Genomic DNA, 24,029 nt, shown 5'->3' with positions numbered 1-24,029 from the left:
TCAATCACACAATTCCAATGATGCGGTTTGCAGGGGTTCTATGCAGGAATTTTGAAAGCTAAGTATCACAGGATGCAATTTTAGGGAAGAAGGCACTTGGAGAGCAGATACCAAAATTATTAAAAGGCCTAGCACTGGTAACTGAGTTATGTTCTGCTTCCTGCCATGTCAAAGTGTTGTTTTAATATCTAAGATCAAATTACTCAATGTTTACAGCAATGAAGAAGAATGCAAAATCAGAACCAGGGCTTACCCAACTTGTACTTCAAACTGCCACTATTATTACTATTATTTTGTCACAAGGGGGAGTTCTTTCATAGAAATGACAGCATGTGGTTCCATCACAACTGCATTTCAGTGGTTTTCAAATTAATAAAAATTTTACTATATTTGAGGCCAGGGATAGTACCTGGAAATCCTTAGCTCTCCCCTTCTTGCTATTGCCTATTCACTATGAAATAAAATTAATCTACAAACAGAACAACATTTCACAGTTCTGGTTAATGTACCACGTTGCTCCCATTTCCATAGATCACCAGTGGAAAGGCCAAAGGTTTTGGGGAGGACTGACAGCACTTCAGTGACTGAGACCAGGCAACACCTTCAATGCAATAACATTAGTCAACTCAAAAGCATTCAGCTGACTTCCAGAGTGACATCCTTCTGTCTGTCTTCCATTGGAGGACAGAAAAAAAAAAATAAAAGCATTCAAGTAAGAGAAAGTAGGCATTTAAATAAATACACATGATTGCAAAGATCATGATACTCATTACAGCACCTGCAATTGAGAAGGTGTAGGAGAGGTTTGCAGTGATAATTCAATACAATCAGAAATCCAATGTATTCAGTTTTTCCATTGTCTGCTTTGATTATCACAGGGTGATTTGGCTCAAAGTCTAGTGCTAGGTAATAATCTTTAATTTCTTAAAAAACAAAGTTGGTGTTACTAGTATCATTGGAAGGAAATGTTAAGACCGTGAATTGCTTTCTGCTTAACTTCTGCTACTGGAATGAAACTCCACACCCCTGAGAATACAAAAAAACCTGAAATGACTATCCATTTCTCTGAACATTTATTCATTTTTCTTAAAGTGGCCTGAGGCAGATGATAAACTGACAGACTGGCAGATGCCTGGAAAGGAACTGTTGATAGTTGTTCATTGGATAGTTTTAGATCAGAGAGACAGAGAGAGCAAGCGAGCACCAGTTTCTGAACTGTCTCTGCAATAGCTCTTATTCATCTATCCAACATCTCCTCACCATTTCTTTCTGTGTTAGATAGGAGCTCACTACGCAACGTTGATGGCTCAGTTGTAAGTCAGGGAACTATGGTTCAGAAACCTATTCTTCCACAAAAAACAAAAGACCAGCTTTAGCTTATTTTGGAGATAAATATCTCTGCTGAAATTTCACACTGCTGAAAGTCACCTAGTCAGGTCATACACTCTCTCAATTGGAAAAGAAGTTCCCACTTTAGAATCCTCCCAGGGATAGCAATCACATCTTTTCAAAAGCTTAAAGTGCATTCATGTGACAAAAAATTAAAACAAACAAAAACATCCATCACCAATAAAAAATCCAAACAAGCAAACCAAACCAAAACAGTCCTGCTAAGCCAGAAATGTTGAAATTGCAGTTAATGGAGACTGCCTTTCTTCAGAGGGCAAAATCTGTCAGGCCCTGAATGCCAGCTGAGTAGTTACAGTCCTTTTCAATCATCACAGTGTCAACAACTACGTTCATTCCTGAGATCAGTGACAAGGTTTGTGGGGTACACAAGAGTTTGGGGGTTCTTTTTCTGTTCTGTAGAAAATCATAAATCAGAACTTCAGTCATTCTTTGCTATGAGAGCCTTGCAATTTTGTGAAACTGGTGGGGGGGTGGGGAGGGGAAGATTATGTAACAGTCTGGAAGAGGGCTTACTGATCACTTCATGGTAAATAGATGAAATCCCATTGCAGACTTCTTTTAATCATTTGAATAACACAGCTCAACAAGCCCACCAGCTTGGTGTAAATATCAGTGCAATTGCAGAGACACTTATAAGTAGGAGAGAAAAAATTGCATTAATTTGTCATGGCACAGATGTCATGAACTGCTCACAAAATTTTCACCAGCAGAGTTCTCCAAGGCTGACGAATGTGTGTGGCATGATGGGGAGTGTATAACAGCTGTAGAAGACAACTGTCATGGCAAAAGGGCCACTCCACATATTGTGGAGTGAAAATAGAGGCTTCTTAGACGTCATAGACCTCCTCATCCACGGCAGGACCGACCTCTCCACAGAGCTGGCGGAAGGTGTTGCGCCTCAGTATCTCCCAGCCACGGTGAGAACTCGTTCTGGATGTGCTCCGTGACAGTGACAGAGCAGACATTTCCTTCTTGCACAAGGTGTCCCTGCTGGCTTCCAGCTTCTCTGAACCTTTGTCATAGTTATCCCTATCCTGAGCCTTAAATGCCTCTGTGTACCGCATCATCTTGTGTTTGTTGGGATCAACCCTGTCTTCAATTCTGGAAGAGGATTAGAAAATATAAACTGAATTAAGTAGAAAATTGCCAGTTTATCAACAAAACCCCTCCAAAAAACAAGCCTACTGACACAGACACTCCAGAAAAATCTGCACAGGAAACCGATTATAGGCAGGATGCTAGGGGCTGCTAGCACAGTTATCTCCTAGACCTTCATCCTGATCATTGACTTCAATACCTTTGTTTGTCTGTGGTTTCTTGTCCTTTAACTCATTTCCCAGTTGTGATTTGCCCTTTCCATTTTGCCAGCTGTAAGCAATTGGCAGACCTTGATATATGCATATATGCATATATTCATACATATGCATATATTAATTTATTTTCTCTGTTCTTGACTTTCCTCCTCTGATACTCTATGGCTGCTAGCCTCAGGATGTCACCCATCTCTTGATGAACTTTTATTTAACTGCTCCAGTTCCACAAATCCTCTACATTACTTACAGATTGTCTTCTAAATTACTATCCCACACATATATAAGGAACACCCATGTGATTTGACAGAATTAATCACAGCACTCTTTTCTCACAGCATCCATTGAATAATTGGCATTTCCAATTATTCCCAGTGAATTTCTGGGACATTGCTCTTGCGATGTATTTTTATATTTCATGCCTTGGACTGAAAGTGTTGCCTATTGGCACCACTTTAGGTCTGCTTGTTCTGCCCAGTAAATATCAAAATCCACAAGGCTCAGTTTGTCTGCAAAACCTGCAGAAAGTCCTGTGCAGGGCCAGGAGTTGGACTTTGATGATCCTTGTGGGTGCCTTCCAACTCAGGATACTGTGAGTGTATGATTCTATGATTCATACAGCCACCACTCCCCCTTCTGGCTTTATCAGCAAAAGATGGCACAGTTAGAAAAGGCAAATGCCCAAAATTTATTTATTTTCTCACCTGGCATAAATATTGATTAAAATCAGAAATAATGAGGAATTTAGTGTTATCCTGACTACAGACAGTTTTTTAGTTCAGTACCTAAATTGAAACCCTGGACCTGTGCCTTTGCAACCTGACACAGTCATTGCAAAGTATAACGTATTTACCAGGTTCACCTGAGAAAAAAATTTTTACTTTAATTATTCCTGTTCTGATTTTGAGTCATTCACATGGCAGCTCATTGCTGTTGAATGCCTGATAGATTGATTCTGCCTCTGGCGTTTCATGTATCCAAGTGACAGGGATGGCCAACCAAGCACAGCAGTGAAGTTCAGTGATACTCTTTACAAGAAGTTTGAAAGAAAAATTCAGGTCTTATAACCCATGCAGTTTCTGGGGTCTGTCCAATGTGACTACTGGATGAGAAGGCATGAGTTGATTTCACAAGGAAATGCACAGCAGAGCTTTCTGAGGGGGACAGTGCTTGTCTATCTATCAGTCACAGACAGATTGGAGTCTGTATTGTGTAAGGCCAGCACTTTGAACACTCCCAAGACCACTGGGAAGACTCTTTGTTAACATCCATACATTGGGTTCTTCTTGTTGGATCCTTGTATGCACACACTCCAAGAAAACTCACCTGAGATACCATCGGTCCCCCAGCCCAAACTCCCGCCCACAGATTCCCGAGCGAGGCCAGAGGCACCGCGGCAGCTTCCGCTCCAACATGACAGTAGTAGCAACAACCTTTGGAATGAGAAAAAAGGAAACACTCAAATTAATTAGAAAACAAAAAACTCAGACTCTCTTTCAAAAATACTAGTTATATCAGCACTGACCCATACTGTACTTCATTACAGCTCCTTAAGGAAAAAAACAACTACAGAGTCTACGCACCATTTCAAATAAGGCAGTCACTAATTTAGGTCTAATTGTTGAAGATCAGCTTCACCATGTTTTGAAGAAGTAATGGTGGTCTTAAAACACTATTCCATTTCTGTCTTTTTATACCTCATGGAAAGGATTAGGGTAATTAATTGCAAGCTAGAGAAGAGGATGGTATCTATACCCACTTTAATTGTCATCACAACTTGCCACTGTGGCCACATGACTACATTTAACCATCTGTCTGACTGCTTTCTCACAGAAAAGCATAGGAAATGGATTTCCAGTTGATTAGCTATAGAATTGGTTGAATTTCTTTGCCTTTTGACCAGGATAGTCAGGCCATCTTCTTTTAATGGATTGAAAGACATTTCTGGCCTTCCTGTTACCATTACCTAATGTTCTATCCCCCCTCACTAAATCCCTATAACTATAATTTAACTCTCAGCTACACAGCAATGTGATTTGCAAAAAAAAAAAAAAAGATGCAGCTTCAATTCTATTTAACAAGAGATTCCACATGTAGGGAACAAACATCTAGGGAGACACAGCATGAACAAAAACTCTGATGGGCTTCTAGCTGCTATTTGAAATAAGGTAGGAATGCCCACCTTAACTAGATTACCTGGGCTCTCCAGAGCTCATCCTGCTCATGGGCCACTCTCCAGTGGGTGTCACCCATCATGGCAATTAACAAGTTGAGCATAAGGAGGGTGGCAATGATGGCGAAAGCAAAGTACACCACGCTGTACATAAAGGGCAGGTCCACATCATAGTTTGCAGGGCCATCAATGATAGTGAGGAACAGCTCAAAAGTGGTGAACAAGGACATGGGATAGTTGTAGAACTGCCCGAGGTTTTCAGGGTTCTCTGTCTGAAAGATGATGTAAAAAGCTGGAAGAGAGAAATCAAGAGGAAAAAAAGAGGGAGTTTAACAATAGGAATCACATTCCAGGAGGAATAAGAGAATCCTATAAGAGATTCTGACCAAAAAAATGCTCTGGGCAGGACCTGCATGTGTTTCTATGCAAGGATAACTCCCTGATTAGAATCACTGGTCTCCATGATAAAATGACCCAAATTTACTTTGATTATTTATTTTGCAAACTAGTGATCTTTTCATCCTCAAAGATATAATAAATCTTTGTGTGTTAATCTAATGTTTCATAGACAAATATCATAAATGCAGTATGTTCTTAAACCTTGACTTTAAAATATATGTAATTATTTGAATTATCCTAGTTTCTATTACCCTGGAAAGAGGAAGAATTGAAAACCAAACTCATGATTTTAAAGCTGAAGTCAGTACTGTGAAGTGACCATGCTCATAGAAATAGAAGCTAAACATCATCACCAGATTTCTCAACTATTAAGAAGTCAATCAGAGATTTAATCAAAACCCACATTCTTAATTCATTCCAAAGCAGTTGGCAGGGGTAACATATGATTATTTTCTCCTTGTAGACTCACCTGATGCAAAGCCCAATATCACCACAGCCATGAGCCAGCAAAAGCGCATGAGATCTCCAAATATCATCTGTAGAGCAAAGACAGAGCCACCATGAGGCCCAACTGTTCCACTAAGTCACAGTGTCACCCCATGAAAACCTTTTCCCAGATTCTAAGACCATGAGTGGGCTAAAGGAAACCTTTGCACTAAAGAGAGAACGTGAAAGTTCTAAAACGCTCTGTGCAGACAAGAAGCTGTCCATTTGACATGAATGCAAAATTAAGCAAATAGTCCTGAGGGACAAAACAGTATTCTTACAGTTCTCCCTATCTGCAAAGAGGTGCCAGGATAGCCCGTACTTGTTTGTGTCTCACACCTTTTGGATCATGATGGTGAAAGGTCCGAGCATCTGGAAGCCCCGAGCGAAGTACATGACGTTGCACCATCCCAGCACCAGGGCGAAGGACATGGGCACCACCTCCCCAGTTGTGCTGGTGAGACGCATCACCATGGTCACCAGGATCATGCAAGCATATGTGATGCTGCAAGGAAGAAGAGACAGCAAAAAGAAGTTCAATAAAGAAAATATTAATCTAGCCATTAAGAGAAATAAATCTAGAGAAAGAGTACTCAAAAAAAAATGGAGAAAGTGACTCATCTGGCAAAAGAGAGCAGTAGGGAAAATGATAGACGATATATTTATTAGACTTATTATGTTCTGCACTTACACAATTATGTGGAAAGGCCCTCCTAGGATTGTTTGTCCAAAGTATTTTGCTGCTCCAACTCTAAGAATATCTGGAATCTGAGAGAGACATCCTGTCAACTTAAGGACTCAGACAGTTTTCATAACACTACTAAATGTCATGGCAACCACCAATATTCACAGGTTCTTAGGGTCAGCCACATCTCCTTTGATGGATCAATTTCTATGCTACTTTAAAATCAGAATGGTTGAGCCAGGTGGGCCCTTCTTGGGATGAGACAGAGATTGCTGAAAAATCTAAGAATGCTTGGGCAGATTAAGAGACTTGTCACAGAGAGGTGCCTCAGTAACAAAGACAAAAAAGATCTTCTTGGGGAATCAAAGGAGTTTGTTATAATTCACACTGTGTTGGTTGTAGCCTTAGCCCCAGAGTCCTGACTAAGCACAGGAAGAAGGACTTGTCCATCTGGAACATACGAGAGAATCAAAACTGCCCACTGCACTCAAACTGAGGTCACACCAGTGCAGAGCAGAGAGGGGGCAATCACCTCCTTTGGCCAGCTGCTTACACTGTGCCTGATGCACCCCATATAGACAGAAAGCTGTTTACAAGACCTGTTTTATTTTCAGTTCTTCCTGTCATCATCTTTTGAGTTTTCTCAAAAAAGCTTCAATCTTCTATTTCCTATTATAATAAAATCAAGTGGAGGGTAGTTGAGAAAGGCTCCTGTTACAAGTCCATAGAGTAACCGATCTCCAATTAAATATAAATTTTGCTGTTTATGCACAGAAATCACTTTACCCAGCAGCCCTAAGCACAGGAATATTTATGGATGCTGGATGAAGCAACATCTGGGAGTCAGCTGGACCATGGATGGTGCTAACAGGAACTGTGGGTTACCCTGCAGACAGTATTTGAGAGTGCGCCCAATCCTTCTAATTGCTTCTTCCACACCTGGAGTCTTACTAGGACATTGCCACAGTCTCTGTCTCATCTAATAGATTCTGTTGGCAATGTCTATTGCCACAGACCTGTGTGGAAGCACTCAGACTAAGCAAATAAGCCCTACCAAGTAGTGAGCACAAATCCATGTTTGTCTAGTAAGTAAAAACTGCCTTGATGAAACTAGAAACTGTATAGCTGTTTCTCTTACCTCAAGGACCAAAATTACTACAGCTCCAATGACTGTGATCAGCTCCCCCACCAGCCTCAGCTCATCCTCGTATGCCACATATGATTCCTGAAAAAGAAAGTTTATGAAAATTAAAATTAAAATTTAAATAAAGTGAAAGTAAATTTTAAGAGGATGGGGAGAAGAAAGCCTATTGTTAATTTTAATAAACATGAGTAGACCTGGCCATGCCAGAGGAACCAGCCCAGCCACAGCAATGGAGGACAGAGCACACTTCCTATTCCTCCCTGACAAAGGTCAGCTGGCTGAAAGAGGGGAGGAGGGCAGCTGCAACAGCTGAGGACTGGGGAAGGATTGGACTTTCCAGTTAAGTAGGTTACATGGGAATTGCCCAATAGGGGCTCCTGCTCCTACAGTCACAGTACCTGGAGCATTTTCTGGACATAGACTGTGTTGTCCCTGCTGCTGGTTCTGTTGCCTGTGCGGGGTTTCAGGGGCCGGTAGACGCAGCACATGGTGAAGCAGACCATGTAAAGGATGTAGAATAAGGCCAGGAAACAGAAATAGGGACGGCCATACATGTTCCACTTCAGGCTCACCAGCTCCTTCACAGGTGTTAGGTCCAAGATCTGGCGTGCCTGAGGAAGACAGAAAGAAGGAATCAATTGCCAGAAGTGTGTTGCTTTAATGGCATTCACAAATTTTCCTGAGAGGGTGTTAACAAACTATTCTCATCTGCCCTATTCAGCATTATGAAACTGAATTTACTTTCCAAAAGTGGCATGGTCTAGTGGGCATTGGATTTGCTCAGTCTGACAATAAAGAGCTTTGGAAAAAAGAAATATATCCTGCAGAGAACAGCTGTTGAGAGTACCAGTGGGAAGTACAAGAAAAGCATGTTAGATACTGGAATAAATTTGTGCTCTGTGTAAGAACATAGAACTGAGAATGACAATATTCTTGTTAGTACAACAACAGAAGTTTCTGTATCAGGCATTTTAAAATAAGAAAACTGAAACATTTTTCTAAAAGATATTTGTACTTGACTGGTGCACTATGGCTTATGTAAAAATACTGCCTTTTAAGTTTCTGCCTTATTATCTGCTGATTAATTGAATTCCTATATGAAACCTTCATCTTATACTATAAGACTGACAGAGCATAAGTAGAAGGGACAACTTATGAATTTGAGCCACACACTTTTTTAAATATTTCTAGATTACTTTCTGTTGTTTAGGAGACCACTGCAGTAAACAAGAAGAAAATGTGAATCAAATTGTTGTGACAGGGTTACTTTAAAGAAAAACTTCTTAATATACTCTGGATGTTTTTCTTCTCTTGCTACAATGCCCTGTTTCCTCTAAGTCAGCCAAAAATTGCTGAGTGTACAAAGTGCAGGGAATGTTTCCATAAATGGACATGACTAACAAAACTCTTGAATGCCCTATGAAATATCATAAAGGATCAAAACTGCATGAGAGAGAATCCACCTATGGGTGTTCTGGTTTCTGCAGAAGTCAGCATTCTAGAATTCTTTGCAAAGGAGAATAAATTTCATTTTCAAAGGAATAATACAAGTCTGAAGTTTACTATAATCTTCCTGTAGCTTAGTTCCCATCTATTTTTTTTACTTTTCAACCACTTCAGGATCAGAAAATATATCTTAGGACCTCTGTGTGTATGCATTCCCCTTAATACAAGAAGAATCTCCTTCTGACTGGGGCTAAAGGTGCTTCTCTATTCCAATATTGAACTAGGAGGGGATGATGGGATGGCGTCACACATGGCATTTTTCTAGAGAGACAGCAAACATTTTGGGCCCCACATATCAAGTGCAAAAAAGAATTGCTAGTTATGCATCAAAAATTGCAACTGCATATAAGTAAGAGCATTCTAAAAAAAAATAATTTTATCTCTTGATATTTGGGGACATCTTATCTTCTGAGATCAGTATTCTTGAATCTGCATGCACTAAATGAATGTCTTGGGATAAGAGAAGCCCAATATTCTGCTATCTTTTTAGAATTATGATTTAGTCTTCTAAAGTGGACAACTTCTAAGCCTGTTATATTTTTTGACATGGACAGCTTTTTCCTGGATTTCCATATGTATCCCCACTCATGGAAATGTAGAGTATTTCACTAAGAGCAATGAGAGCTCCATAGACATAGCAGCTCCATAGCAAAACTCTTCAGAAGCACAAACTGTATTTAGAAAGGTTTGACTAAAATTTTGATAGGTGGAAATAATACAGGATGGGCAGAACTGTGCTAATTGAAGTGTCTTCTGATTCATTTCCTGTCCTGTTAGGATTATTTAAGGTCATTACAACTGATAGGGTTGTGTACCTTGAAAGTCCTAGGGAGATCTATCAAAGCTTGCCATTACACTCAGCTATTTTTGTCTTATTAATCCTTTTACAAGCTTTTGAGCCTACAGCAGAGATAATTCACCCACTTTGTTTTGAGTCATAACCTGTCATTAAATGAAGGGAATAATAACAATGAGTGGTTTCTAAATGCACTCCAGTTTAGGATTTCTGAATGTACTCCTGTCTCATGGGATATTGTGAGAGTTAATCAGTATCACAGCTACAGGAAGATACTTGTTAGAGCTACTCCACAGGTTCTTAGTGTATCTTTGAGCCTGCCGAGAGAAAACCCTTTTCTGTGGTTTGTTCATACCTAGTTCTTCCAATAACCTTGCATTTTCACACCTCAGAAGAAACTGTATATAAAGCATCAGATGTAGCCAGACCATTAATAAACGTCTGTACTTCATGTGTCATCTGCAGCTCAGGCACAATGTACCATGCTCTATGGATTGTATCAGTGAGCTTGAACCTTCAAACTTATCTTTCTTATCATCCCTCCCCTTCTGTAATCACCATGGTCGGCACACAGAATGTATGCAGTGCAGTACCTCTCTCTTCTTGGTGGATACTATGAGCTCAAGGAAGGACTGATCTTCAGCCCAGGAGTCAATCTCTGTGATATCATACAGCACAGTGCTCAAGGGGCCAAAGGACCAGAGATTCTGCTTCCGCTTCTGCATAAGGTATTGAAACATCTGAGGAGAAAAGAAGGGAGGCAACGATCTCAGAAGGTTTCCAGTATATAGTGTTTTTGCAATGAGAACAAATAAAGTTGCTCAAAACCCTCAATTGTGACATAGTTTCCTTGAACTTGGTAGTTGTGGTTCTCGATCTCTTGGGAACAATTACAGCAGGCTAAGAAGTGGAAGAATTTTTTCTGATTCCGATATGATTATTAGCTCATGCCTGATGTAAAAGATGAGTTATTTTTACTGTAATCAAACTGCTAAAGTTACTTGACACTGTTATAGTTCCTCACAACAGACTTCAGATGGAATTACATCTTGATTAGAAAAAAAATGTTTTAATACTCTTCTACAAGACATCAGAAAAGAGGTGTGACAAGGGAAATGATCCTGTCCCTTCTTCCCCTACAGAAGAAACATTGACCATCTTTGTCTTTTCAGTGAGTGGAAGGATGAGGGTTTGCATTAAATGCTAAGATTTTGCCTATGAATAAATGCCTGTGGGTACCCAAAGAGGTTTGCCATCTGTCACATTTAAAGTAATGAAATCTAGACAAACAAGACAATAATTTCTGTGAGCCTTTAAAAAAATTGCTTGGGTTAAATGTGTCTATTAACATCTGTTTAACTCAAATGCTCCAAAAATTGGGGGAAAATATCTATTCTTTAAGCACTCATTTCTATCATTAGGATAAAGAAACTTCTTATAAAGGGTTTTTGGGACCTACATAAGATTTCTGGGGAAAAAAAAAAATATCTTGTTATGTATCTCCTACCCACTAAGAACATACACAAACACCCTTGCTCTGAATGATGTTATTTCAAGGTCTCCATTTCTTTTGTACAGAGGTACCAGTCTCACACAAACTCACCACAGTGTTGCCCTCAACTCCAGCCAGTTTGAATGGACTAAGCCCCTCATTGTTAGGAATCAGTTCAAGTGACCCTGGTCCCTCTTTGTTCCTGTCATAGGAAAGTATCAGGCTGTACATGTGGCAGGCAAACGTCTTATTAGGTTGGAGAACCAGGATGTGAAGAACAGTGTTACCTATGAAGGAAGCAGACTGGATGAAGTATCTGGAATAGCCCAGCCCTGTGCAAAGATTGGGAATGGACTGATGGCTCTTATTTTCCACATATCCCTCATCCCACAGCTGTTTCTAGCCAGAATATTCTTTATTTGCATGCACGGATGACAGCCTGAATTAAAATATCCAGATCCACTCTATGTAATTCACTGAGCCCCACCGCACATACCCAGAGAATCCTGAGCTCTAATGTCAGCTCCATTCTCAATGAGCAGCTGCACAATTTCCTCATTTCCCACACAGGCAGCAAATGATAAAACATGTTCTCCTGAAATGAAAGGAATGGGGAGAAACAACATTAAGGATCCAGGAGGCAGAGAGAAGCATGCTGAGGGAAAACTATCCATGCTATGAAGCCATAGGATATGAAAGGAAGAGTTTCCTTAGATAGCTTGTAAATTTCCTGCCCCACTTCTCATCCTAATCAGAAAAGTTAAAAAAGACCTGTCCCACACAACACTAAAAGGAAGAAATTATCTTTTCAGTGGTTTATCTCCACAAGAAGTAGACATGTAATTTACTGCTAGGGAGACACTAAATTACAACTTTTATGTAATATATATATATTTATTTGCATACATGCAAAGCTATAAATTGTGTATTGTTTGTATTCACATAACATTCACACCCTCAGAGGAGGTCATACCCTCTGCTAAGAGGTGTATGTCTGATGACACTTGGAGATAGGAGCCTCTGTTTATCCACTTCAGATGGGGACTAAAGGAAGGCTCCCCCACATCCCCTCACCACTCTGCTGGTTCCCTCCCGTAGCAGCAAGGGGAGAACTTAAGGCTGTACCAAAATAGAAAAGGTTCTGGGAGCTGCGCCTGAAGAAGTGCCCAGTGGCCCTTGCTGTGCTGGCGTTGGCTCCTCTCTTAAGCAAAGCCTTCACCAGCATGGTGTTCTGGTTGGCTGCTGCAATGTGGAGAGCTGTCTGCCCTGCAAGACACAGAAACAAAACCTTGTCATTCAACAAAGCAACTTCAGGCTGATCACCAGCCTGCAGTTCACGTCAGTCACGGTAAATGGACAGCAGCTAAAGGAACTGGCTTTGACGTTATCCTGTTGTGTGCAAAGGGTTGTGCTTTCCCTTCTAGTAGAAAGGTTCTTAGAAGGTTTCCCTTCTAAGTAGAAATGTTCCTTTCCACTTAAATCTTTTCATTCATTTATTAAAACTGACTTTACAAATTGCCAAAAAACCCCAACAATGTGCATTCTCTACGTTTTTTTCTAGGGAAAATCAAGACATGTCACTCTCTCCTGGGAAGCAAACAAAGTTATGAGATTGACTATATTTTCTTTCATAAGAAATTAAGATAAGGTCAAGACAAAACTCCCAAAGACTTCCTCTAATCCTTCAAACTAGGCTTTAGAATTTTTAAAACCCCATTATTATTATTTTATTGGTTTTGAGATTAAGACTGGAATTTCTATGTACTCGACCAGAAGCATTATTTAAAAATCTGGATAAGAGTCTAGCCTTAAAAGCAGTGGCCACATTTCACATTTTCTCAATCAAATAACTAGCTTTTTTGCTTTCAGGGGAGGTCAGGCAGATATCCTTTTTTTACAAATGAGTATGTCAGAAAGAAAACTGTATATATCCTTGCAATTCCCTGGTCAAGGCCTTTGCATCTTTGTACATGTATGTACTCATGTTTAATATAATTCCACCTTCCAAGAAAGGCCAGAAGCCATTTGCATGTTGGTTTTGCTGTGTAACAGTTCAGCAACATATTGAACCAGGAACCTTATAAGCCAATTTTCCAAATGTACAAGTAGCATTTCTGCCCCCCCGCCCCCATCTGCAGGGAATCCTGCCCATCCTCTTTCCCAGTGATATTACCTTCATAAAGTTCTGATGTCATCCTCTCATTGATAAGCTCAGGAGCTGCTTCCATCAGAGCCACTGCTGCCTCCAAGTTATCATACATGGCAGCTACATGAAGGGCAGTCTCTCCCACTGCGCCTAGAAGCAGTAGGACAAAGATGAGAATTGCCAAGATGTTCAACTGTACAGAAAGCAGAAAAAAAAAAAAAAAAAAAAGCGGAAATATATTCATTGAGGTGGGGAATTACAGGAGAACTATGTTCTCCCTTGAGTAGTGCCTGGTACAGCCACACAACTGCACAGTCTCTGTCCTTCAACAAAATCTGAAAACTGAGCAGAAACTTCAGGTGTCTGTAAGCGACAGCCAACCTCAAGCATTAAGTGAATGAGCACAACCAAGTCAGAAAACTCACTTTGTTGCAAAGCTGCTGACATAGAGTTAAGTCATCTGAGCCTGCTGATGCAAATGTTTTAACCAGCTAACAAGCTGCTCACTGTAGGAAGCTCTTGCCTTCCACAGAAAGCCATTTTTTCAAGTAATCCCAGTTACCTCTCTGATAGATATCACATGTTCCGTCAGTGAGAAGTTTCCTAATGGCAGAGAGGTTGTTCTCTTTGGCAGCCTGGAGGAGGGGGGATTCCCAGATCCTGGAGTCAAGAAAAAGTGGCTGATAAGGAACAAAGTCAAACACATGGTGCCTCTCTCCAGAGCTAGTATGGCCTTTGCTCAAGACAGTGTGTATCTTGAACATTTTCACTGAAAAGTCAGCAATGCACATCTACCATCTGAGGTATTATTTGAATGCACAAAATAAAAAACCCAAAATAAACAAAAAGCAAACAAACACACAAAAAACCACAGGAAAAAGCAAGCAGTGCAATTCTAAAAACACACTGAAGTTCATCATCTCTTACTGGTGCTGAACCGTATGGTGGCAGCAGAGGGAAAGACAAGGGAAACAACCAGAATGCTTCTTGTTTTGATATCCCACTTTTTGGGGTACAGAAATAGTGAATGATGGGTCATTGAAGCTCTTCTGCAAGAAGACACTTATCTCCGGAGCCAGAAAAAGCCAGTTGTTTCTTCACACAGCACAATAAATTAAGAAAAGATTGTTGTCTGAATTTCTTCCATAGTGGATGGGAAAGGAAAAACAAGAATTCCACCTGTGTTCTAGCAACACTTCCTATAATTAAGAGACTGAGCTCTGAAATGTAGTTCTTCCATATACAAAGTTATGGAGAAAAATTTTACAATTTAGCTATACTACTTTTTTCTCTAGTGCTGAGAGAACTGAGGAAATTGTTGAGAACTGAAATATGTTCCTGTCCTGAGAAAGAGCATGCGCTCAAACAAGTTCCAGACAGAGTGGTTCACTTATAGCTGAAGCATGTCCTCAAGTCTTCCATGAGGATCTGGGTTATTTTAGTATATCTTTTGGGTTTGATGAAGAATTTATAAGTACAGCCACCAAACTTCACTAGAGCAAGGTCTATGGAAGCAAACAACAGGTCAAGGGAGGTGATCTTCCCCCTCTACTCAGCTCTGGTGAGGCCATACCTAGAGCCCTGCATCCAGGTATTAGAATCTTCAGTATTAAACACAGAGGGAGCTACTGGACAGAGTTCAGCAAAAGGCAAAAGATGATCATGAGAATACAACATGTCCCAGCTGAGGAAAGTGTGAGAGAACTGTGACTGTTTAGCCTGGAAAACAGAAGGCTCAGGTGGTGTTCCTATCAATTTGTGGAAGTATCTGAAGAGAGTTACCTGCAATGTTCGTTCAGCATCCAAAGTTTGCCAATGTTCAAAGTCATGAGTTGGCCATAGATAATAAAAAAAACCCCAAAATCTACAAAATTGAGGTAAATATTTCTGTTATCCTTGAGTATTTTTCAGTTCATCTTTTAAATCATAAATCAAAAAGTGTTTTGAGGTGGGCTTTTGCATTTCTTGATTTTGTATAAATAAAGAATTGTAAGTATCCATATTCAGGAGATAACAATTAAAGGGGAGGAAAGACTCTCAAACCAAAAGAAAATAAATATGTATAATGAGTTTTCAGTATGAAATAGAAAAAGATTCCTCTCTCCCAACAAGAAAAGGTCAGTTTTAGATCTCTGTTCAAATGAAAATTCTGTGGTTTTGTCTCACCCCTGCTGTTTTCTAGTACAGATGTTTAATTTGATCTTAATTATCTAGTGTGGCCAGGTCAGGCTGCAATGTGTGATGTGGAATAAGTCTAAGGATTACAGTAGAAAATTACAAATTCAAGCTGATATGAACCAGGAAAACACCAGCCCTTGTTTTTCTACCAATCTCTATCTGTCCCTTTACTATCATCTAACAACTGGCAATAGTCGGTTTAAACACTCCTCCCAAAAGCCCATGTGGGACAAATACATTAGTCAAACCATATACCTGCAGATACAGTAAATGCTTCCTCCTGGTGATGTTCCATGTATACTGGCATTATTTAGTTACAAGATTTTTAGGGGTAAATCCTACATAAAGCAATAGATGCTTTGCATTAAGTGGTAACACTGATGTGAGGATACATTACTTGTGAATATAACTCTGTTATAAGCCACATTAAAACTCACATCAGAGACATAGGGACTATAGATGGCCCATTGCAAAAAATGTTTTCCTACAACTCATTCATCTTAAGTATAGGACAGTTTAACAATAAAACAACAGGAAAGCAGGCAACATGAATTCCGTGGCTTACAGGAATATGTATTTCTTGCTTTAAATTATTATTTTATGAACAACAAGATCTTGAATTAAAAAGAAATTTATATGCCATTATTTCTGGATTTAATCCACTTAAAACATGAGAGTTCTGCTTTCTTTTATAGTAGAAAGACACTTGAGAAAACTTGAGGGATAAAGCAAAACAAAAAATATCAGAATTATACAGATAAATAGAAATCATCTGAATGAGCATAAATTAATGGGCATGGGCTACAAGTAATCTTAGTATAACTGAACATCATGTTTATCATTCCACAAAATGTGCACTTCCTGTCACCAAAAACACCCCATTATCTAAGTCATGAGAAACTAAACTAGAAAACCCCTGAAGAGCAGAGGAGAAATAAAAACATTCAGGATAAAAAGAACCATCCTCAACAAATCAGGGAGCCCTTCTGAGATATTTTTATATGTCCTTCACACTCCTAGTTAGGGAAGTATTCCTTCTATAGCTTACTCATGCGTCAGTTTCATTACTAACTAATGATGATTTGATGAGGAGATTGCATCTAGGATCACACAAACAGGAACTAAATGAAGAGGCACTCTAAGCAAAAGTCTTAAGATTCAGTGTTAGTGAAGTCAGTCTGCCACCTCTGCCACTATTTTGGCTAAGAAAGGCTCTGTGGTTCTGGAAAAGACAAGTTTCAGGGGCAGGAAGTGGGAAAGAGGTGGGGTTTCAATAGTATAAACAATGCTACAATTAATATGTTGATGCTTTACTGGGGAGGCCTTTATCCCTCAAATGACCTCAGAGAGGAGGAAGGATTGGGCAAGAGACAACATGGGAGGACACAAACACACTATCTTGCTCTCAAAAATTACCAAAATTCTTGTAAACATCTAATTAAATCACGATACTGCTATGAGGAAGGCACGCAAAAAATACTATGCTCAGCTTTTGGAAACTGAGGGCAAAATTGTCAAAAATTTCTTCTTATTGTAGCAACCTCCAATTGGGCTTAGAACACCAGAGATCTCAGGCCAAAGAGCAAACTAGAAGAGGAACTTAGAAATGCTTGCAAATGTCATGGCACACTGCTTGTGATGCCTCAAAGGTTTGTGAGTTACGTGTTCCTGGCACATGCTTTTACTCTCATTTAATTTTCTGTCTCATAATTGGGGAAACATTTTAACCTCATTTAAAACATACTGTTCTAATTATCAACTAATTTTTAATACATTACAGCAATGTACTGAGCATATAAATGTCAAAAACCAGGGGAAGCAAATTTGCTAATATAAAAAATTAAAGTCACCGGAATTTAGAACCTTCAAAACATTTTCAATTATTTAACTTTGGCATATTTAACCAACTTTCTTCCTGATGGATTAAACACAGCACAGAGCACAGAGTTCTGCATTTTACTACTTGGGCCTCTTTGTGTGTCAAAGCAGCGGCTGGTAAAATCTGTGACTTAAGTCTCTTAACAGTGCTGCCCACAGTAGATGCTTAGCTTCCAGAAAGTACCATTATGTCACAGAACAGTGAGGCTGGCTTTCAGAAAAAGATTCAGCAGACATATCTGGACACCTTGAGATGATAATTCAGCACATCTAAATTAATCTTCTCTTCTAATCCTCTTCATCCCCTTCAACAGCTACGGAATCATGGAATACTAAGCTCCTGGATGACCCAGCTAAGTTAAGTTTGTAACACTAGGCAGGCTGGATGTTGCCTTACAGGATTTGTTCAGGTTAAGCACAGCTCCATAGCAAACCAGTAATTCTGAGGGGCAGGGAGAACCACAGCAGTATCCACCTGGATGTGCTCCTGGGTTGCTCTTGCTAAGGAATGTGTCAGTGTGGAGGCATGAGTGAACCTTGATCATGCCTTCCTATCGGGCAGCTTTCCTCACAGATGGTTCCATGATCTGCTCGGGAAGCCGTGAGCTGTTTTTCCAATGTAGGTGAGGGCAAAATCAGGAACACCCGAAAATCCATTGTGAAACAAAGAGAAGATAAAATGTAGGTCAGATTCTGACTGAGGGAGTAATGTAAAACAGTTCTAAACAAGGCTAGAGATTTCACAAGCACTTTCTGCTGGTAATATGTACCCTTTTAGCTTCTTAAGCACTTCTTTTGGAGTGCAGCCTGCTCATTTCACTTATGGAGAGATAGAGAAAGCAAAGACTAGTAAATAAGTCTTAATTTCATTATAAAAAGAAGAATTTGGATTGCTATGATTATTCTTTCAGAACAGGGAAATATCTGAAATATGTGAACTGTCTGGACAACAACCAATCTGAAGATTCTATTTAATGACTGAACTCACCAGAAATGCAATGAAGCATCTCTTTCTGTTCTTCCCTTATCAGATTCTACAACTTCAATCATTTACTATATGGAATTTCCCCATTCTTTGCTCTAATTTAAGTTTTCTTCCAGCTTCAAGCTTTATGTCCATAGAGAGTCTGTTCCTGAGGTTTTAAGCAGTTATTTTAACGTAAGCTATAAATTCATCATCAGGATATTAGCTTTCTCTTCTTTCCCTGTTGTGCTCAGAGTAGCCATGCTCCAGAATGAATCATGAAATTGCCAGAGGAGATTCATCTTCTCCCTTCCTTCTGCTAGCATGTGCATGCAAATGTGAGGAAGCCTTCAGGAGAGCAGAGGGCTGCTTAGAGGAAGCCAACCAGATGAAAGAGGAACAAAGCAATCACCTAGCAAGATGCCAAAAAAGGAGTTAGGGAATAATTGCACTAAGTGAAAAGGAGCCAGATAACAGGGGCTTGGACAATCAACAGGGTCAGCAAATTTCTTCAGCACCAGCAACAAGACTCAGCAACTTAACTGGGACCTCTTGCTCATGTATGTCAAAGCCCCTTCAGCTGAGAACAAACAGAGCTTCTCTGGAAATAAATTAAACAGGTTAATAATTGCCAATGTTACTAGACAAGAAACTGATAGGGAATTCTTATCCCTTCAGATATTTAACTGTCTGCCACACAAAGCAATAGAAATCTTGATCAGTCATTTCCAGCAGGGCAGTCTTCTTGCATTAACATTTTTTTTTCTTCCTAATTCTGCATCTAAGACCACCATAAGAATAATCTCATTCTAGAACTCTTTTAATGGTTTAGAAGTTGTTAGTTGTTATTTGTTGCCACTGAAGCAGTCATAAAACAATTTTTTTCTCTCATGTATAGCCTCATTCTGCATCAAAACTTCCAACCCTCCTCAGTAGGGACTGTCTTGCAGTTTTATTCCAGGTTTGTGTTCCTTTGTTTTATTCCAGGTTTGTGTCTAATAATTTTTTTTCTAACAGCTTTTTTTATTTGGGGGGAGCGGGGAGTTCAGGGCAAAAATTTCATGTTTTCTTCTTTATATGGAAATCTATGGCCAAGTTGAGGAAATATAACTTCCTAAATCTATGAGCCTGAGATGCATCTTAGGCTGAGATTGGGTGTGTGTATGTCTGTGCAGTGCTGGGGAAACACCACTTCTGGAGGACATTTACACTTGTGAAATTAGGGAAACTGTTTTCCATTATTAGTCTCAGAACTTCCATTAGGATGAAGGTGAATCAGTAGAAGAAAAGACCAGAAATGCTGCTATTGATGCATTTGATTTTATTTTATGCTCAGCAGCCAATTATCCTTTGCATCTTGACTACTCAGAAGCACTGTTGTTGAAACAAGCTATAAATGAAGCTCTGGAACTGGAAGATGCCATCTTTATTTCACTGTTACCTTTGGGAGCAAATGAACCAATTAAGACTGATAGGCATTGTGGATTTTAATCCTACGTTAAATTGTGGGATGAAAACTCAGAAATGTTGTTTAGACAAATGAACAGCCAAACTCTGGGGACATCTCATTCACTAGCAGTTTGAAAAATATTTGTGTAGAAGCTGAAGGCTCTCTGTGTCCCTGCTCAACTCTTAAACAATCCGGTTTACCTGCACTAGGCTGAGCTGCTTCTTTATTTGTGCCACATTTGTTTCCAGGGTAAGCAAAGCACCTTGATAATATGCCTGGGAGACTAAAGAGGCACTAAAGAATTTAGAAATTAAAGGTTTGATTGTGACACCTTTGGAATGACCATAGCTCTCTTTAAGTTATGCAAATTGTTCCAGACACCTCTGCTGCATTACTTACTATTTATCAGCCAGAGTTATGAATACACGCAACAGCAGGAGGAAAAATACTACATAATTGTTATACTTTTACAGGTACTGTAACCATGTACTCACTTGTTCTAATCTATATATTGCTTATTTTTTATGAACAGTGGAATTTCCATAGGGTGGATTTGCTAAAACCACATTCAAGGAGGAATTTGTTCACATTTCCTTGGAAATTCTTGTACTGAAAATCATTTCTAGAGGATCCATTCCACTATGAGAGACACGTGATTCTTCTTCACATTTATCAGGCCCAAATTTTTGTAAGTATTCATATTTCTGTTCTCTGTCGTTAACGAATTACGTTGAGGGATTATTTTCATATGCTTCAGGCTGTGTAGATCCCGGAGTTTGCTTCCAAAGATGATTCTAGAGAGGACATATGAGATGTGACCACTGTCCCTGGGACTCCACATTGAGCTAAAGGGTTTAAAAAGGACTCTTCGACAGAGAGAAACCAGAAGATTAAGGCCAAATAAACTCAAAGTCCTCTTCAATGTTAGGAGGCTGTATTGCATTTTCTGAAACTGGATTCCCATGGGGAAATATTATAGAGTGGAATATTAATCCTTTTCTGTGAATAATGCCAAGATCTACTGCTAGCAAGATTCAAAGGACTGTTTCACAGGAAGAAAGAGAATGAACATCAGTACCAGGGAAGGTGACAACTACCAAAACAATCAGTTTTTAGGTATTATCACCAGTCATCAGACAGAAAAAAAAAGCTTTGTTCTTCTCTTGCAGACTTTTTGTGTGTGATCAGAGAATGCCAGTTAAACAGTAACATATTTACCACTGGCTTTCAATAAGACAATAGTAGAATTTAATCACTGCTAATTACTGTATGTATTCCAATGCCATTTTCACTAAGAAGAACTCAAGCTGAAGCCACAATATTGCAGTTCTATACCACAAAATGACAGGACACAGCAAAAGCCCTTTTGGCTTACAACAGTTTTTCCACAAAAGCAGAGGTTTCATGAGAGCAGTTCCCACACACCAGTCACCAAAGAAGGTCTTCCTGCTGTGTTTTTCTATCTCTACATAACTAAAAATATGAAAGCAATAAAACCAGTCCTCTGCAAAATGTTCATTATTTTTTCTCCTCAAACTCTGAGCATCCCTGGGGATAAGAAAGGAAAGAGTAGGATAATAGGAGGATGAACTGGTCCTGTTGCTCTTTAGCAATAAATTTTTCACATATTGGCACCATGCAATTTGTAACCAAATAGCAGGAACTTAATTTGTGTTAGTTGAAACCTATGGGAAACATATAGACCTAAAATGGAAGGGAACAATTGTGTCCCCATGCAACCCTGATTTCACAGTGAATATTGCGCACACTGCATGTGATTTACAGAGAGCTTTATAAAGAAACACAGAAAAGTTAACTTTGGGGCAAGTGGGATTGCACTGCAGTGATCTAAGAGAAGTTTATGCAGAAGGGTATATGCGACTAACATTTTTTCTGTTTTCTTCCATCAGCAGCATCACGCAAGATGTTCATGAGCCTGTAGCACATGACTCATGAGGACCAATAAGCAAAGAGAAGTGGCAATCTAACAGGAGCCTGTGTGAAAGGCAGCAACAAAAAGGAAGGGACCAAACCTCTCTTGGCAACAGCAGATGGTAAAAAAGGGACAGGAATAGCATCAAAATCAGGTTGACTATTTGGGAAAAAAAGAATGAACAAACTCTTTCACTAGGAGGTTACTACAGCGCTGTAACAGGTACCTAAGGATATGGTGGAATCTCTATCCTGGGAAGCTTTCAAGACTGAGCTAGACAGAGCTTAAGCAATGTGATCTCTTGCTGGCAAGAGTTCAAGTGGGACACTATCTGGAGATCAGCAGAGCTCCATTCCACATCTCTTTGACTTAAAAATATTAAGATAATGTTATAATCAAAAAATACTGCATTACAATTTATTGCTTATTGGTATTAATTATTAGTATATCATTGATTTGATATATAAATACATTTAAGCTTCTATTTTGTACTCATTTGGTCCTTACAGAATCTGCTGAGAACTTTATTTTCAGTCACCTCTGATGCTTTTCATGAACACATCAAAATGTAAACACTTCAGCATTCCACAGAAGCACTATTGTTCCCATTGTCCCTCCCATTTTAAGTGTATTCAAGTCCCACTGCTCTGAAGTAAACTGGCACAGGCTTTATTACTTGGTCAGAATCTAGATAACAATACAATTCTTTCCCTAAAGATGTACTTTTGTCCCTCTTAATCTGCTTCTTTGCATATTTCTATACATATCTGTACATACACATATGTATAGACAGATATTGTCCCACACAGTCACATTTTTGTCCCCACAGATGTTCAGAGTTATGCATGGAAAGAAAAAACAGATTTTACAAGCAACTGGAAGCAATTTGTTATTTGAGTACTGCAGCATTTGTGCATGCAGAAATGACAATGAAAACCAGATCCAGCTGCATTTCCATGAATGGTCCCACATTTCTGTGTGTGGAGGGAGCCTTCAGTGCTCACATGGGAAGACACAGCCAATCTTCTGGATAATCTAAGGTCTAAGAGGAGTCACTGTACATGTTGACACTCAGGTCAGAGGTCTGAGAAACCACAGTCTGACCCGGGAGGTGACTGACCCCCAAAATGCTCAACAACATTCAGCCTACTCTATCCCGCAGTAAGAGCAACCTTTAGAGAGAGAGAAAGCAAAATCCTGACAAAAAGACACCACTATTTCAGCTGACTGCAGCTTATGCATCACACACTCTCCTAATCATAATAATAATGGTAATGATAATGATGACAATAATAATAACGATAATAATAACAAACCTTCATGCATTTTCCTGTGAGCTTTACCAATGAAGCAGGAAAGACAAGAGAATACATTATTAATTTGTGACTGAACAACTGCACTCAGGGTAATTCAATTGCAACCTGGTAAATCTACCCGTGAAAGAAGATAAGATTGGAACTCCAGAAGCATTCCACCTTGGAAGAAGAAATCTGATAGAGAAAAGTGCTCCAGGGTTGTTTAAAGTTTATCTACTGGCAGAAAAGCCTAAGGGGGAAGAGTGAGAATCGGCTACAGGGAGAGCAGCGGAAGAAAGAGAAGACAAGAAAGCTGAAGTGCACCGTACCTTTTCTGCTGGAGTAAGTAGATTTCATCCAGATGTTTATCCCAGGATTTTTTGCCTTGCAGCTTCTGACTTAGTCCATTCCATATCCGGGAATAGAAGGGATTGCTCTCCCCAAATAAAGGTACCCCCATATCAGGTCCCTTTTTCTCTCTTGCCTAGCTGCCTGAAAGCCAGCAATCCCCACTTAGGGAAAAAGTCAGGAAAGGCTCACTTCAGGTCACTCCTCCGCCCTCAGGTACTTACAGAGGAGACTGTCAGTCAACAGCATCAGCTGATCAAAGTGCGTGTAAAAACACACAATAAAATCACTTGTTCCTAGCAGACCATACCTTGAGCCTCATCAATTACTTAAGTTTCCAAAATAGCCCAACCCAAAGGTGTGTCTGATTTAGAAGTAGCTTGCCAGCAGCCTACCCCTCAAAAAGACCCTGTACAGCAACTGAAGAATTCATACA

The 24,029-nt window shown here is 39.6% G+C and overlaps 1 protein-coding gene across 1 annotated transcript; it reads right to left on the bottom strand.

Annotated features, from left to right (window-relative positions):
- Nucleotides 1–2,237: 2,237 nt before the first annotated feature.
- Nucleotides 2,238–23,705, bottom strand: LOC110480824 (transient receptor potential cation channel subfamily V member 6). Its single transcript, XM_021549083.2, has 15 exons — nucleotides 23,575–23,705; nucleotides 14,110–14,207; nucleotides 13,575–13,697; nucleotides 12,527–12,667; nucleotides 11,898–11,996; nucleotides 11,513–11,688; nucleotides 10,503–10,649; nucleotides 8,006–8,218; nucleotides 7,602–7,688; nucleotides 6,470–6,546; nucleotides 6,118–6,283; nucleotides 5,762–5,828; nucleotides 4,917–5,185; nucleotides 4,047–4,153; nucleotides 2,238–2,511 (listed from the first exon to the last, which is right to left on the bottom strand). Exons 1-15 carry the CDS (start codon nucleotides 23,703–23,705, stop codon nucleotides 2,238–2,240), a joined length of 2,175 nt encoding a protein of 724 aa, XP_021404758.2.
- Nucleotides 23,706–24,029: the final 324 nt, after the last annotated feature.

Source organism: Lonchura striata, chromosome 2 (assembly GCF_046129695.1).
Source record: "Lonchura striata isolate bLonStr1 chromosome 2, bLonStr1.mat, whole genome shotgun sequence".
In the NCBI taxonomy this organism is placed as follows: domain Eukaryota; kingdom Metazoa; phylum Chordata; class Aves; order Passeriformes; family Estrildidae; genus Lonchura; species Lonchura striata.
The sequence above is the reverse complement of the archived record's forward strand: the minus strand, read 5'-3'. Positions and strand labels throughout refer to the sequence as shown.